Consider the following 16,341-nt stretch of genomic DNA (forward strand, 5'->3'; position numbering starts at 1 on the left):
CCCCCTAATATCTACAAATTCGAAAGATAGATAAGAGATAGATGGGCATGTGGCAGTGTGGGCACTCCAGAACAGACATTGTGGGGCTGTACTCTCTCTGGAGATGCGACATGTAATGGCTGTCAGGCGTTACGGATGCTGGAGCCTAGAGCTGCACTTAGGAAGTAGTCAATGTGGCACATCTTGGATGAAACTGCAGCTGCAGTTCCAAGATGGCCAAGGAAAACGTCACATGGCACTCAAACATACATCAGCATGCTGCTATCCTGGCTAGACAACACACCCTACAGATGTTGAGAAGACAACTAAGGTCAGCGACCACCAGATGCAAGTGACTACGGAAGTGCGAGTTCGTAGATTTTGCAGTGAATTGTGGAATCACTCATAGCGGAAACGCTACTGACGTGCTGCCCTCTGCCCAAAGAATTCAGCAGATGATTCCTGTTGACTGGGGTAGCATGTAGGAAGATCCAGTGAATGCACTATAATAAATGAACAAAAACAGAACAGATTCTGTAGCACGACAGCGCTTTACTTCCGTGATCTGACAGGAACTGGTGTGACTGCTGTGTCAAGGCTGTTCACGAATGCAAGCATGTAAGCCCCTGAAAAAGAACAAGAAGTTGGAGGTGTGGAGGGTCTTGTAAATGAGCCCATATTCTGCTGCTTCTCAAATTAAATGTGACATCTTTCATTATGCTCTGCAACTGTTTAGTACTCTCTGTGGAAGATAATGTCAAGAGTCCTGAAGATTAGGAAATAAGCTTGAGTCAGAGAAACTGCCAGTAAGTAGTCTTTTTCATTTTTTAGACTTCTGTACAACATTCAGCTCTACAAAATTCTTTTTATAAAAAACGAAATGTAATGAGGAATCCAGTATAAAGAATAGTTGTTTTTTTGAAGTGTAATTTTTGAGGTTCTGTCTTATCAAAATTTCTTCCCAAGCCAACCTATCAGTGACATCATTTGGCTGGCAGTATAGTTTTCCTCATTATGTTCTGTAGCAAATTAATGGAACCTGTAAAACACTCAATGAGTCTGAAGTAAACAAAAGCTTATGATCCTGAAAGAGCTCGTCTGTCTCTGATACTTACAGAAATATGTCATTAGCTTGGGATCCTGTTTAAAGAAACCTTTATCAGGTTTGGGAATGTGTGGTAAAGAAACTCGACAGTGGCTGCTGCTGCACAGTTGTCAATTGTGGCACCTATGCCAATGGGGATGTTGGTTTTCTCACTTTAAAAGAAACCAGCAATGGTTAAGCCACCATGGACCAAACCAATACGTTTATAGAGTTTTCCATGTGTACAGTAATGTTCCACATTAGCAGCAAACTATGCTAACATACAGTGCACTGTCGTGCGCCCAAAACCCCTCTACTACTACTACTACTACTACTACTACTACTACTATACAGTACACTATAGCTTAAACCAGAATTAAACTAGCACATCAGTAGCATTACTCAATAAAAAGACATACTAATTGTTCTCTATAACTGTGAAGTACTTAGCCAGTCTGATTGTGTAGTTGTAGCAGATAAAAAGGCTGAAATGTGTCACAATGTGTCGTGACAAGACACCCAAACAACCTCACCTCCCCCCCCCCCCCCCCCATGCGCGCGAACACACACACACACACACACACACACACACACACACACACACACACACACACACACACACACACACACACACACTACCACTACCACTTTATCTCACTTCCTAGTCATCAAGGCTTTTGATAGTGCCGTCCCCATAGTGTAATAAACAATTATAGAACATAATTAAAGATGTCAGATTTGAGTACCAGTGGAATATGGGCCCACTTTCAGTACACCCCCATCTTGTCATTGTTTTATAGGTTCTTACATGCTCGCAGTGCGAAACCAAATATTGTTTTTTAAGTGGTTTAGAACATGGTATTTTTAATGTAAGTGATTTAAAAGAGTTTGTACAAAACTTGGTCACTGCCGTTGTACCTGTATTTGCCCAGCTTTGGTGAATACCCATTTCACTTTATGTTTAATGGCACAATGTCGTGGTTGTGCTACAAAGAAGCTTTCTTTTTGGCAAAGTTTAACTCAAAGAATTTACGTCACAGATTTACACCAAACAGAAGGTGGATGAGGACACTTTTGTATTACTCTTTGTTTTTATGTAAATGTGTTTCCCAGCATTTTAAAATTTGTATTGTAACTAGATTGAAAAATTGTTTTTACAGTTATGTACCATGGATGATCATCATCAAGAAGTGATTGCCTATTGCCGAGAAAATTGTTTTTACGGGCTGATGGCTGACGATGGAGAATATGCAGTGTTTGATCCGCCGCGTTACTTCTCTTCAGAGCATATAAAACTTACATATAAGGTATGATTCAGGAATTTTCATGTTCACTTCAAAAGTAGTATTTCATTTTGGGTTATTTCTTCCTGCTTGTTATAAATGAAAGACAATAATATCCTTGTATTGATTAAAATGAGACTCTTGTTTTTCTTGGAATTCATCATAAATTTTCCATGTCCTGAGTTTTCTTTAACATTTATATTCTTTATTTGATTAACAGTACTCCTGAATTTAAAAACCGTACCTCATTTCACAGAGATGTTAAGACAACTATGCATTGTATTTACTCAATTATATGATGAAGTTTTTTTCCCCAAATTCAGCAGTTGAAAAATACACAGTTGTCTTATATTTTCAGATTAAACTATAGCTGCTGAGGTCAATGTTTTTGTGTTACTTAGCAAGAGTATATAGGGTTAGTCTTACAGTTATATGGATTGTCTTACATTTAGAGATGAAGCTTCAGCTACTGAGGTTACACGCAGATTTATTTTGAAGAATTTGGAAGGACAGGTCTCAGCCAATGATACTTGCATTCCAACAGACTTGAGATTTTCCTCTACGCTGAAGCAATAAGTACAATATTGAAGTTGCTCGAACAATCGCGTGACATTGACTCGCATAGTGCTAGTACAAGAGATGCATTAGGAAGTATTAACTAGTCACTACAACAGTCTATTGCTCTGATAAAAATCTGGCAGTTTCGTGAAACATGGGAGGATATAGCATTAAGTTTATCATCATACAAACTTTTGTTGTATTTAAACAGGTTTGTAATAAACGTTCTTGTACATGTATGGATACTGTGTACAAACATTAATGCCAGTTTTTAAGTAAAGGTTACATTCAAAAATGAGGATGTTGGCCTCGAAAAAAACATTAGTTGATTTAGAATCCAGACTATTATTTTATTTGGTCATGAGAGACTGTAATGATTTACTAAGTGGATTGCAAATTAGAAATTCAGTTGCTGTTCACATATTAGAATGCCAGGTAAAAATGTTTCCAGCTTTAATCGATTTGCAAACATGATGGTGAGATTCAGTTGAAGCATGAAGGAAACTTGATCCAGAATGAAATATCTAACAAAGAAAATAAATCATATTAAACTGACTAATTGTTGTTGTGAGAATAAATTACGGGGGAAACACCAGTTATGTAGTACCAGTAGATGTCACTAGGTTGTGGAATGAACAAAAGCTCGAGAATGGAACTGAATCATAATTGTGATCTTTTATTTATATATATTAGTTGGTACAGTTACATATGACCTGCACACTAGAAGATATTGCAATTTTTTTCACAGTTGCTAAAGCTCAGCACTACAGAATGGTTGGGAGGGGGAATAGTGACACCAGCTTGGCTGATAGCTGTGATTATTACAGGGAGGGGAGTAGTGAGTGAGCAGCAAATTTTGTCAGGTTGCCAACCATGGGAATTTATACCAGGTACTTTGGCTTCCTATGACCATCTGCCATGTTTAAAGTGCATTTTACCAGAATCAGTTTGTAGTTGGAATCAAGCTGACTTTAAAGTTGGACAAATACTCAACAATGGTACTCATTTCTGTAGGAGAAGGTGAAAGTCTAGATAGGGGGCAGTGGTGTACATATGTATTTCTTGCTGCAGTGTTGTCGACGCTCGTCTTGATGTGTGATGAGAATGAAAGGGGCTGTGTCAGCTGGTTCAACACAGTCATTGGGAGAGTGACAGACAGCCAATGTGTTTTAAAGCAAGAGACAGTGTACCATTCTCACTTCAGTATAAAAGCAAAATCCGATATGTATTTGGAAAAAGTGGCTGTGTTCTTATTCGGAAAAACAGCTGTGTTCTCAGGTTCCACCATAACAACCACCTCAGAAAAAGCAACATATTTGGAAGAAACAGGCAAATATTTGTGACAACGAGGACCTTGCTCAGTGGTGCTTACAATGTGTTATCCTCTATTTCAATTAACTGGAAACTTGGCAGAGAAAACATAACAAACTTTTATTATTTATTATTCTAACTTTTCAGTCTGAGCATATACTAAGTGAAATACATTAGAAAAACACAACTAAATACCTGAGGAAATTATGCAAATTCTTCTGCAGACAAACATTTCCAAGTTGTTACTTGTGCTGCTCACATTGCCTATTACGTAAATTGGATATTGAATGAACTGTGTTACAATAATCTGCTATTTTTGATTGTGAATTAATCATCATGACAAGAGGTTGGTCAAGTTAAGTTTACACATGTGCAAGTTTCCCCGTGTGCCAAGTTCATGTGGCCATTTCATGAAGAGACAAGTAGAACGTGCAATGATGCAGAGCCCTGCATGCCTCTGATTTGTGTACACAGGCCACCATGTGCAGGCACTGGAGCATCGCCATCCCAGTCAAGTAGACATGCGCCTCTCTATGATTCTGTTAGCTGGTTACCTCTCACTGTTTAAGATTCAGTTTTTCATACCCATTCAAATTTGGCTGTGCCTTAACACTAGAGCCGAGTGGTCTAACAGTAAAACAGAAACATGGAATGTGAAGAGTATTATGCATTTCCTTGTTTTTGGTTGGGTAATTCCACAGTTTACAGAGTAGTACAAAATGACTGTTGGCTGTTCCTCACAAGTAAGTACAACCCGAAAACAAAAAAAAAAGGTCACTTTGATTCATAAATATTTTGTATCAACAAGGTCAAATAAAAGAACACTGTATTATGCTTACGGCTCAAATATCTGCTCCTATTTATACATGGGCACTGCAGATCCATGTTTGTTGTCTAAAGCCCCTAAACAGTGTGGGAAATTCCACCTCAATTCAAAATCCCGTATGACATCCAACCACTCTTCTCTAAGAGTTTGGGGGCTAAAGGTAAACAAAATGACATTTAAAAAATCTAAATAAATACTTTGACAATATAAGACCCCCTCCCCCCCTTTCTCTCTCTCTCTCTCTCTCTCTCTCTCTCTCTCTCTCTCTCTCTCTCTCTCTCTCTCCATTCATTTCAAAAGTTCTATATTTTCTGAAGTGTTACATACAGAAATTTGATAGATGCATAAATAGAACCTTAAACTCATTGAGTTTGCATTATGCCCATCAGTTGGTGTGAAGAGTGTAGTGCCTTGACAGCATGGCAACAAAGCAAGAGAAGGTTTTGTGTGTTGGAATATGCAAGATGTTAATTGTTATAACAGTGCAGCATGCATTCAGAAGGAATAATGCAAAAAAAACTGCCATGTAAACAGATCATTGCGTGTTGGTATACACAATTTATGGACACAGAAAATTACTGGTAAAAAAAAAGTGCACCGAATGCAACTGTGGAGGAGGTGATGGAAGTTTCACATTTAGCCCAAGAAAATGAATGGTCTGCAGAAGCCGCAAACTGGGAATACCGCAGCAAATTGTGCGGACTTTTTTGAAATGTCTATTACATGTCAAACCATATCATCTGCAGCTTCTGCAAAAATAAAAACCTGGAGGTTGTGGTTGACACATTCCATTCTGCATAGCTATGCAGAAAACAACTTTAAGCCGAATGTTTTTCCTCTAAGCTATACGCAGTGGCAAAGTAACCCTCCATTACCTGGAAAGGTTAATCACCACAATGTGAGATTGTGGGGCACTGAAATTACTCATTAAATTGTGGTGCTTGAGTGAGATTCACTCTGAAGGCTATTGTTTTCTGTGACTGTCAAAGAAGTAGCTGTATTTGAACAAGAGTGGGTAACCTCTGATCATAGCACCGATGTTTGTTACTACCTGAATGATGAACTTTCGCATTTCTGTATTGGGCATAGTGGTGAAGATGATGTGGCTCCATTCGTCTATCCTCCTAGGCTCCTGACCTAATGCCTTGTAACATTTTTTTTCCTTTGGAATACATTAAGAACCATGTTTCTGTACTGCCAAGAACACTGGAACAGTTCAGAGAACGCACCAGTGCTGCTTTGTTGACCTTTCACAGGATTTTGCTACAAAAGATGTGGAATTAATGTGACTACCACTAGAATGTGTCATGTGACCACAGGGGTAGTAATAGAACACTTGTAGAGTGCAAAATGCAGACTTGGTGAGTTACAGTTCTGTTCATGCATCTGTCATACAATGATCAGCCAGAACATTATGACTACTGACCTACTATTGATAAAAACCCATCCTGGTGATAATAGAGGCCCCTTGGGAGGAATGACTCCTAGTCATGCTTGTAATATCAGTGGGTGTGCTGTTCGTGTGTAGAATGGGTAAGGCACATGGTCTATCAGAGTTTGACCGAGGATAGATTGTGATGGCCCAGACGCTTGGCACGAGCATTTCAGAAACTGCATGACTTTTCAAGTGTTCAAGAAGTGCTGTTGTGAGTGTCTTTAACACATGGGGGAACCAAGGTTAAACCATGTCCAGATGTTGTGGCATTGGACAGCAACCCCTCATTCCAGATGTCTGATGTCCTAGGCTGGGCAGGCTGGCTGAAACAGGACTGGTGGCGAACTGTAGTGAAACTAACATCCAACTTTAATGTTGAGCAAAGTACAAATGTGTATGAACACATGGTGCATTGAACACTCCTACCAATGTGCCTTTGCGACCAATGACCTGTATATGTGCCAATGTTAACACAACAACATCGGCAACTACGACTAAAGTGGGCACATGACCATCAGTAGTGGACGTTGGTGCAGTGGTAGAGCGTTGCGTGGTCTCATGAATCCTGATAACTTCATCATGCCAGTGGGAGGCTGCAAATCCATCATCTTCCAGGAGAACAGTGCCTTGACGCTGTACTGCAGGATGGAGATAAGCTGGTGATGGCTCCAGGCAGGATAACGAGAGGATCTTTCATACAGGACGACCTTTTTTTTCCCTTCAGTAGACTATTTGCATTATTGTCAGCTTCTTGAGACCTTACTATTTTTCCATATACTTCTTGAGGCAATGTATTACCCTCCCCAAATGTTGTAAATGAAACTACTGTTAGTTGACTATAGAGGCATTTTTCATGCCAGATAAACTGTCAATTGACCACTATGCCATTGTGAAAAAGTGAACTACTAGTTATTATTGCTTCAGTATTGTCTGCTTTGTGGCTCAGTTCATGGCTTCATTTTTTTTTTTGCTTGTTGCTGCAAATTGTTATGACTGGATCTCTGAAGAATAACTGGTAAGTTAAAGCCAGAGGTTAAGAGTGTTAAATCTAGACTGTAATTTTAATCTGTGGAAGCAACACAGGAAATAATAAAATATAGCAGTGTACTAATTTTGAAATTAGTTTGTGTCATGTGCAATAATTTTATGTGCTGCATTGACCCAGAGGATAGATCACACATGTCTATACTGTGTATCCTTGATAGTTGTTGACCTCTGGAGTAAAATAATTTGTTAACTTTTTACATATTTATGATATCTATTCAGTGTCATACGCAATATTTGTCAAAAAATACCTCCATCTACTGAGAGTGACAACAAGAATGGTTATTTTCATTGTATGTGTGATCTGTGTATTTCATTTCATAGGGATCACTGGAGACCAAGGAATACATTTTGAGTGAAGTCACGAAAGGCTTGGGTCTTAGTTCTGATCGTTTATGTGTTGTGGCTGCTCTTCTGGGAAATTATTTGTTGCCTGAACAAGATCTATTAGAATTCTACCATAGACTAGGGTTGGTGCAAAGCTTAGGAAAGGTAAGATATGATTGCAGTATGATAAAAAAAATGATTAAAATTTTGTGTGTATAATGCATAGATTATAGATGTTTTTGCTGTTTTTGCAGTAATGCTACTCCTGATAAGTGTAGTTACCAACATATAATCATTTATTGTTTTTCATTAGGATCAAATGGTTATAAAGTTATGTACACTGTGTGGTAGAAAGCCTGTCATCTAGTATTCAAAATTGCCAGCCAAATAGCTAATTCTGTGTAGGATTGTCTTGTATTATTACTGCAGTGTTTAATCTCTGGAGGAGACTTTTACAAATAATTTGGGTATGGCAATAGTGGAATGACTTTATTTTCTTTGTGAAGTATAGGGAACAGTTGTTGCTAGGATTTTCAAGCAACAGATCTGGCTTGACAGTTATGCTGTGATTCGTCCCAAAGATGTTTAATGGGGTTAAGTTTGGGCTTTTGAGCAGATCAGTTCAGCAAATCTACCTACTTTTTTTTAATCACATGTCAACAACATGTTCACTACCAGACAGAAGTATTAGCATGCTGATACAGAAGACAGGCAATTTCAGACATATTTCGTAGTGTAAGAAGCATGGAACTGTGGAAAATGTTTTCAAATATGTGTGTTCACTTTGCTGTTAAAACCGATAGTGCAACTCAAAACTAGAAAGAACAGACCATGTTAACATCCCCATCAAATTTCATTGCTGCTACCACATTATCAAGCAAATATTCTTGGCTAGGCATCTTACATGATACCTCCCTCATGGGTGGCACAGCAATGAAAAGAAGAAAGTGTCTCTGTTTACATTAATATTGAAATCCATGTTGACACACACACACACACACACACACACACACACACACACACACACACACACACACACACACACGTTAGACTGCACAGTGCAGATCTAGAACATACTATGGGGACACCATGAAACACAGTAAAAATCTATTATTGAACACTGTGTACACAAGGGATACTCAGCTTATGTTGTAGCTGGAGGCATGGAAATTCCTTATAAAAGTGTTCACTATATTGCAAGTGAAACTAAAGAACAAATGTGCTAATCTCCATAATAAGACGTTGGAAAAATGATGTTTAGAAGAATTCTGTTGGCACCTGGCAAAATTGTTGTTTTATTGATGTACAGCCAGTTTCACAGCCTGTGTATCAAGAAAACAATTATTTTACAGCTGTCAGTGGAATTCTTCTTAACATCATGCTTTTCAACAGCTATGGATTCCCAGAATATAAAATACTTGGTCTATATAAATAGTTCATTATAAATATCTAATTGTTAGGTCATTATAAATATCAGATTGTTAATCTCAAAATGATATGTATTATTTGAGTTGATAAAGAATGGTAGCTGAACTACATTCAGTGAAACACAAATACTTGTAGACTTTAAATTATTCTGATTAATCATTTGTGGGAAATACATTGTTCCCAGATGTACCCGTACATCAGAATGTTTTGTGGAAAACTTATTATGGTTGCCTACGATCAGCAGAGTCTTGGGAGTAATAGCATTTTCCCTTTGAACTTTTTCATTATGTGGTCATGTGTTTTGGTGTGATTTTGTTGCAGTTTATAAGCAGTATTCAATAATTAACATTAGAAGGCTTGCAGAACATCTGTAATAGTTATTTCTTCTGATAATCAACAAAGATACGGTCATCCGTTAATAATATGTAAAAAATGCATTTCTTTGAATAGTGTGCTGTGAGTTCTGGAATGGCAGCAGCTGGAAATATTAAAATTACAACATTGCTGTAATGAAAATTCTGCATGAATGTTACAGATGTAATGTAAAGTGATATTACACGTAACATTGATACGTAACAGAGTGCCAGCATCTTTAATATAGCGGTTGAGAGAACATGTGCAATGAGATTGATGGAAGTAGTTCAAACCCAAAGGAGCAGTACTAGTTATTTAGATGTGATTTTTGAAAGGTGTTGAAACTGCTTCTGAAATCTGCTGTGTTAAGCAATACTTCTCTTTAAAACTTACTGGACTGAGTGAAATATTTGATCATCTTGATTAATAGTAACTGTAACTTTCATTCCAGATTCCTGTTGATCCTTTAGTGAAGACAGTTGCAACCTATGTAAAGGGACTGCCATCAGTTGAGAACTTGGATACAATTGCAGCTCAGATTTTTGGTTCAACTACAGATCCTCGAGTTTCTAGATTCAAACAAAGTGTGCAGTACTATTTAAATGGAACAAAAGATGGGTTCTTAAGATACAGAACACAGGCAGCCCGTACGTATACTTAATCATGATAAAAATTAGCACTTTATGTTGTTTCGTGTAAGTCTTAAATTCCCTTTTCAGTACTCGTACATATTCTTTCTAGCAGTGCACAACCTTTAATGAGATCTTCCCATGTAACAGTTTATGGCACATCTTGAACTTTTTTAAATTTGTGACGACATCACCACTAATATCCAGTACCACTTCTGCATCTATTTATTATCTACATCTACATTTATACTCCGCAAGCCACCCAATGGTGTGTGGTGGAGGGGACTTTATGTGCCACTGTCATTACCTCCCTTTTCTGTTCCAGTCGCATTATTTAAATTAGTAAATTAGTAAAACAAAACAATTTAATTTTTAAGGCAAAAATGGAAAAACCAGATCCTCTTTATTTTGACTATGTCCATAGTTTTATACTACAGAGGTAGATAAGTATCGTAGAAACATGAAAAACAATCATTTTCATGTCATCAAGCATATCATATATATGCTGCATGTTTACATTTGCTACAGTACCATTACAACATGAATCCAACAGAACTGATTTGGAGCTGAGTTGCGGGATTTGGCCCAAGAAGTAACAAGACTGTTAAGCTGTCAGCTGTACTGGAACTAACACATGCAGCTTTTTCACACGTCACTTCCGAACACTGGTTGGATATAGAACAGCTTGTCATAAAAGAAGAAGAGAAAATGCTGCGCCTTGTTGGCTTAATAGGTTCTGTTGTTGATGGGCATGTTATCAGCGTAGTGGGTGACACTTCCGGAACTGAAATGTATTTCTCGGATTCGGATAAGGAAGGACCTAAGAGATTACCAGACAACTGACTGTAAATAATACTTTCAGTGCCTTCAATATTTAACTATACCATAAAATCCTTCTATAATCTCTTACGCTACACACAGCTTATGCAGAAAAATTATGCTGTGATTGTCAGGAATTTTCATCATTCTTGTTTTTAATTACAATAATACGTTACCTAAAAACGATTATGTGTTGTGGTTATCGTCTAGTCATCTAAGGAGTGTATTATGGGAGATTTGTGGTGTATTATTTCATTCTGCTTAAAAACTAAATGACATTCGAAGCTGTATTGCTCCTCTACTTGTCTCTTTTTATGTGTGAACTGCAGCTGGCCACGTCACTGCAGGCTAGCTGTACCAGTTGACCAGCCAATGCTGTCGAAGTTAAATATGCCAGTAAAGCTGTTGTCCCAGATTATCACTAAGTCGATTTGCGCATAAAGCACAGCACAAAACATACCCTTATTATCATACTTGTCAGTACTTGAGGCAGCTTGGCTGCAGTTCCACGTGAAACAGAACTCCAATGAGGTTCCATCAAACACAGAAGAGGTTTATTCTCATGATGAATGGATTATAGAAATATTACAGCTTTCAGGCACAGTCCTCTTTCAGAAGTAGAAAACTCAAACTACTACTACTACTACTACTACTACTACTACTTCTTCTTTTGCACACACAAGCACATGCAGTGTCTCTGGACACTAAGGTCTGACATGAACAGCAGTCTAGTTGGGGTGGGTAGAGGGGATAAGGAAGAGGCATGAGGCAGGATAGAAGTCAGCATAGCAGGGTAGGGGTGGAGGAAGTAGCGCTGATTTTGAAAATGAAAAGTGGTTCAGTTCTGATTAAAACGGCATCCTCTGCTCAGTTGTGGGCGCTGTTTGTCTATGACAAGCTCACAAGATTTTTGTAACTATCACTTCCCACGACAGACTTAGTACGATACAAGGTATCATCGTCCACTGTGACCTTCTTTTACAAACCGATTATGAGTTGCATGCCAATTTGGAGTGATGGGGTGTGCATTTTGTTGACAGTGTCTGGAAGGGACCAGAGGACAATAGAGTTGATACTGGGGGGGCCTTCATCTTGCTTTCCCCTCTCCCCTCGTGTGTGTCATCTATGTGTATCTTTATTCCCCCTGTTCACTGGATTGCACCATAGTCCAAAGAGGAAAGAAAATCCAAGAATGCAAGACACTTAACCAACTCACTTATCACAAGGACAAGAAGAAATATGATCATTTGCATCCTGTATGTATATGTCAGTGACATTTGCTGTGGCTAAGATGATGTCATTCTCTCTAACACTGGCACCCTCTTCCTTTGTGCCTTCTACATCAGGACCTCTGGGCCACTCAACTACACGTGCTCCTCTGGTGATTGGAAACACTCCTCCAACTATCTCCCTCAAACCTACTTCGGGAAAGTCAGCTCCCCATCCACTGAACTGTCAATCCCCAGCCCCTAACCAGGGAATCAACACTGTCCTTCAGCGTTTCTCACTAGGAAGGGGTCACTTGGGATGCATCTTTCCGAGGATTCTGCTGCTCTGCATCCAGATACCAGCCAGTGACTGAAGGAGCCTTAGGTTGCTGGTCACCTGACCTGATTCAGAACCAATGTCTTTTTGACGCCACATCATTGCAATTGGTGGCAGCTGATGACCCTGGGGCATGACCTGCCTCTCCTTGGTCTTTTCTTCTCCCTTCCCCCACCCCGCCATAGAATACCAATAATGTGATTCTCCAGTGGAACTATAGCAGTTTCTCCACCTCCTTCCTGAGCTATGACATATATTTTGTGTTTCCCCTGCTTTCTACATTGGACTCCAAGAAACTTTGTTCTCAGGATTGCGAACCCATATCCTCCATGGCTATTGTTTTTTTTAAAGGAATATAGCTGAATATGAGAGTTCTTCAGGCAGAGTTCGCACGTACCACGTACACTCCAGACTGTCTACAGTGAATACATGTCACTCAATACGATTCTGGAGGCTGTGGCTGTTTGTGTCAGAATGTGTCTCGATTTTACACTTCCTGATAGTGAAGTGTCCCAGACCACATTGTCTGCACTGATTTCTCAGCTTTCCCACCCTTCCTGATTTTGGGTGACTCCACTGCCCACAACCCTTTGTGGGGTGGCACTACGGCCACTGGCCGTGATAAAACTATCTAAACTTTGTTCACGGAGCTTGATCTTCGTCTCTTGAATACTGATGCCCCAACACACTTCAATTTGTCATATGGGTCTTATTCAGCTTTTGATCTTTCCATTTGCAGCCCCGATCTTCTCCCTTTCATCCACTGAAGCATTCATGATGACCTGTGTGACAGTGTTTATTTTCCGAGCATCTTGTCTGTCCCTCACCATCCCTTTCCTGAGCATGCATCGAGATGGGCTCTCAACAATGCTGTCCAAGATGCCTTTGCCTCTACAATTGCCCATGGCACATCGCCAGGTGGAGGTATCATTGCAACTGTACAGAGTACAACCACAGCCATTGCATCAGCAGCAGATTTAGGGATCCCCTATTTGTTGGGATCCCCCCGTTGGAAGAAAGGACCACGATGGACTTCAGGAATCACCGTGGCCATTAAATATCACATACGGAGAACCTCGTTGCCTTTAAATGGCTTTGAGCCAGTGTCTGCTGCCTAAAAAAAAAAAAGACAGAAACAAGAATTCTGGGAGCGGTATGTTACTACCCTGGGTGCACATACCACCCCTTTGCAGGTTGTTCCACTCATCTGTGGATACAACTCCCCCACAGGTGTACCTGGTGTCTCCCGGAAAGGTGTTGTCGAGAATGACTCAGATTCTATCACCGATCATTTCGCTCTGTGTTTTGCTTGAGCCTCTGTGTCTATGAATTAACAGCCTGCATTTTGTATCCTCAAACAGTGGGTGGAGCAAATTCTCTTAACTCCCACTGCACTTTCACTTTCCATTCAGTGAGTGTGAATTCATCAGTGCCCTAGCCCTTTGCCCTGACACAGCTCCAGGGCCAGACTGCATCCACATCCAATTGCTCAAACCCTATCAGTGTGTAGCCAAAAACATGTCCTTGCCATTTTCAGTAATATATGGAGTGAGGGCAAGTTCCCACCTCATTGGTGAGAAAGCTTGATCATTCTGGCACTGAAACCAAGTACACACACCTTGAAATGGACAGCTATAATCCAGTTAGTCTTACTTATATTCTCTGCAAGTTATTCAAATGTATGGATAGCAGGTGGCTGTTTCAATGCCTTGAGTCTCTCATTATTTCTCGCCAAGGGCAGTTTTCACCAAGGAAGTTCTACTGATTGTAGTTTGGTCTGCCATCTGGTCAACTTTCGTGCGGTTTCAGCACCTAATCATTGACTTCTCTGACTGGAAAAAGGCTTATGATACCACATGGCATCATCATATCCTTGTTACCCAACGTGAGCGGGCTCTCCAGGGCCCTCTTCCAGTTGTTGTGTGGAACTTCTAGTAATGAGATTCCCTCCAGGTTCAAGCTGGTACTTTCTACAGTAACCCCCCTATTCAAGAGAATGGGGTCCTGCAAGGCTTTGTATTGAGTGTCCCATTTTTATTGGGGCAATCAGTGGGGTAGATGCAACTGTGGGGCTTACAGTGTCATCCTCCCTGTTCACTGATGAGTTTCGCAATTACTGTTGCACCTCCTGTGTGGGTGTTGCTGGATGCCAAATGTGCAGGGTGCCATAGGAAAGGTGCAGTCCTGGGCTGTCACCCATGGCTTCCGGTCTTCAGCCACCAAGACATGCATCATGCACTTCTGTTGCCATTGCACTGTCCATTCACAACCAGAACTCTACCTCAATTACCAGTTGCTCAAAGTGGTGAAGTCTTATCACTTTTTTGAAATGGCCTTCAATGCCAGTTGACATGGCTTCCCAGTCTTCACCAAGTTACGTGAATGTGTTGGTTGCACCCTCACTGCACTACCTCAGTAACATCAGCTGGTTCACAGACCGCTCTACGCTTTTGTGGCTTTACAAAGCTTTTATCCTGTCCCATCTTGATTATTAGTCTAGTATATGGCTTAGCATTGCCTTCAGCATTGTGTGGTCTGACTTGGGCCAGGTGCCTTGTGGGCCAACCCTATGAACAGTCTACTTGCGGGGCCTGTGGTCTTTCCACTATCGATCAGGTGCCAACAACTGCTTCTCAACTATGTGATACACATTTGTTGCTTCTCTTAGTTTCTGAACTACGATATGCTTTTCCCTGGTAGGGAGAAACCTCTCCCACAGCAGAGGCCCAGCACTGGAGTCATGATTGTATGAGAACTGCAGTGTCTTCATTCTAAACTCCAACTTCTTGCACTGTCACCTCTTGTCAGGGAGCAATCACGTACATGCCCGTGGTGCCTACCCCATTCTTGGACCTGTCTTGACCTATCCTGTGGACCAAACAGACCCTGTTGAACCGATGGTTTTTGGTCACCCATTCCTGGCCATGCTTGATGTGTTTCTTGGTTCAGAAGTAATATGCACTAGCTTTACGGTTGACAGAAGAACTGGTTTTGCCTCCAAGGTGCAGCGAGCAACACTTTGTGCTGAATGGATGTAGTGTATCCACTGCAGAATTGGTGGCGATTACTCAAGTCCTCCATCACATTCATTCTCTCTATGGCAAGAACATCTTAATGGGCGTTAATTCCCTGAGTAGTCTTTAGGCTATCGACCAATGCTGCACTTGACACCCAAGGGCTGTGGCTATCCAGGTTATCCTTTCTGATCTCCATCAAGCTGGATGGTCAGTTACCTTTGTGTGGACCCCAGGTCACATTGAGATACCAGGGAATGAACATACTGATTTGTTGACCAAGGTGGGTATCAGAATACCGATTTTGGAGATGGGGGTATCAAAATTTGACCTTCAGTCGACTGTGTGCCGTCAGTTGCTGGAGGCTTGGAACATGGATTGGCGTGACCTGGTTTCTCCAAACTGCAAGCAATAAAGAGGACTACAGCCATGTGGCATCATTCCCCTCATGCTTCTTGCAGGGAATCCCGTCTGTCACCTGTGCAATGGCCACACTTGGGTGACCCATGGCCACATCCTACAATGTGAGAATCCATCCCACTGTTGGTGTGGTGGCCCTCTGATGATGGCCTACACCCTACAGGGCTGTCCTAATTTGGCCACCTTATGACGAAACCTTCAACTGGGTGACACATTGCCTCTAGTACTAGCAGACGATGCCAAAGTGGCTGATCTGGTATTAAATTTTACGTATGGTGGTGATTT

The 16,341-nt window shown here is 40.5% G+C and overlaps 1 protein-coding gene across 2 annotated transcripts in view; it reads left to right on the forward strand.

Moving 5' to 3' along the window:
- LOC126297723 (constitutive coactivator of PPAR-gamma-like protein 1) overlaps window positions 1-16,341 on the forward strand; it is a 172,339-nt gene that overhangs the window by 28,190 nt on the left and 127,808 nt on the right. For both annotated transcript variants that reach the window (XM_049988863.1, XM_049988862.1), the window contains exons 5-7: window positions 2,224-2,370; window positions 7,845-8,012; window positions 10,081-10,276. In XM_049988863.1, coding sequence (XP_049844820.1) covers window positions 2,224-2,370; window positions 7,845-8,012; window positions 10,081-10,276 — 511 coding nt within the window. The remainder of the gene's footprint in view (window positions 1-2,223; window positions 2,371-7,844; window positions 8,013-10,080; window positions 10,277-16,341) is intronic.

This window comes from Schistocerca gregaria, chromosome X (assembly GCF_023897955.1).
Source record: "Schistocerca gregaria isolate iqSchGreg1 chromosome X, iqSchGreg1.2, whole genome shotgun sequence".
Lineage (NCBI taxonomy): Eukaryota > Metazoa > Arthropoda > Insecta > Orthoptera > Acrididae > Schistocerca > Schistocerca gregaria.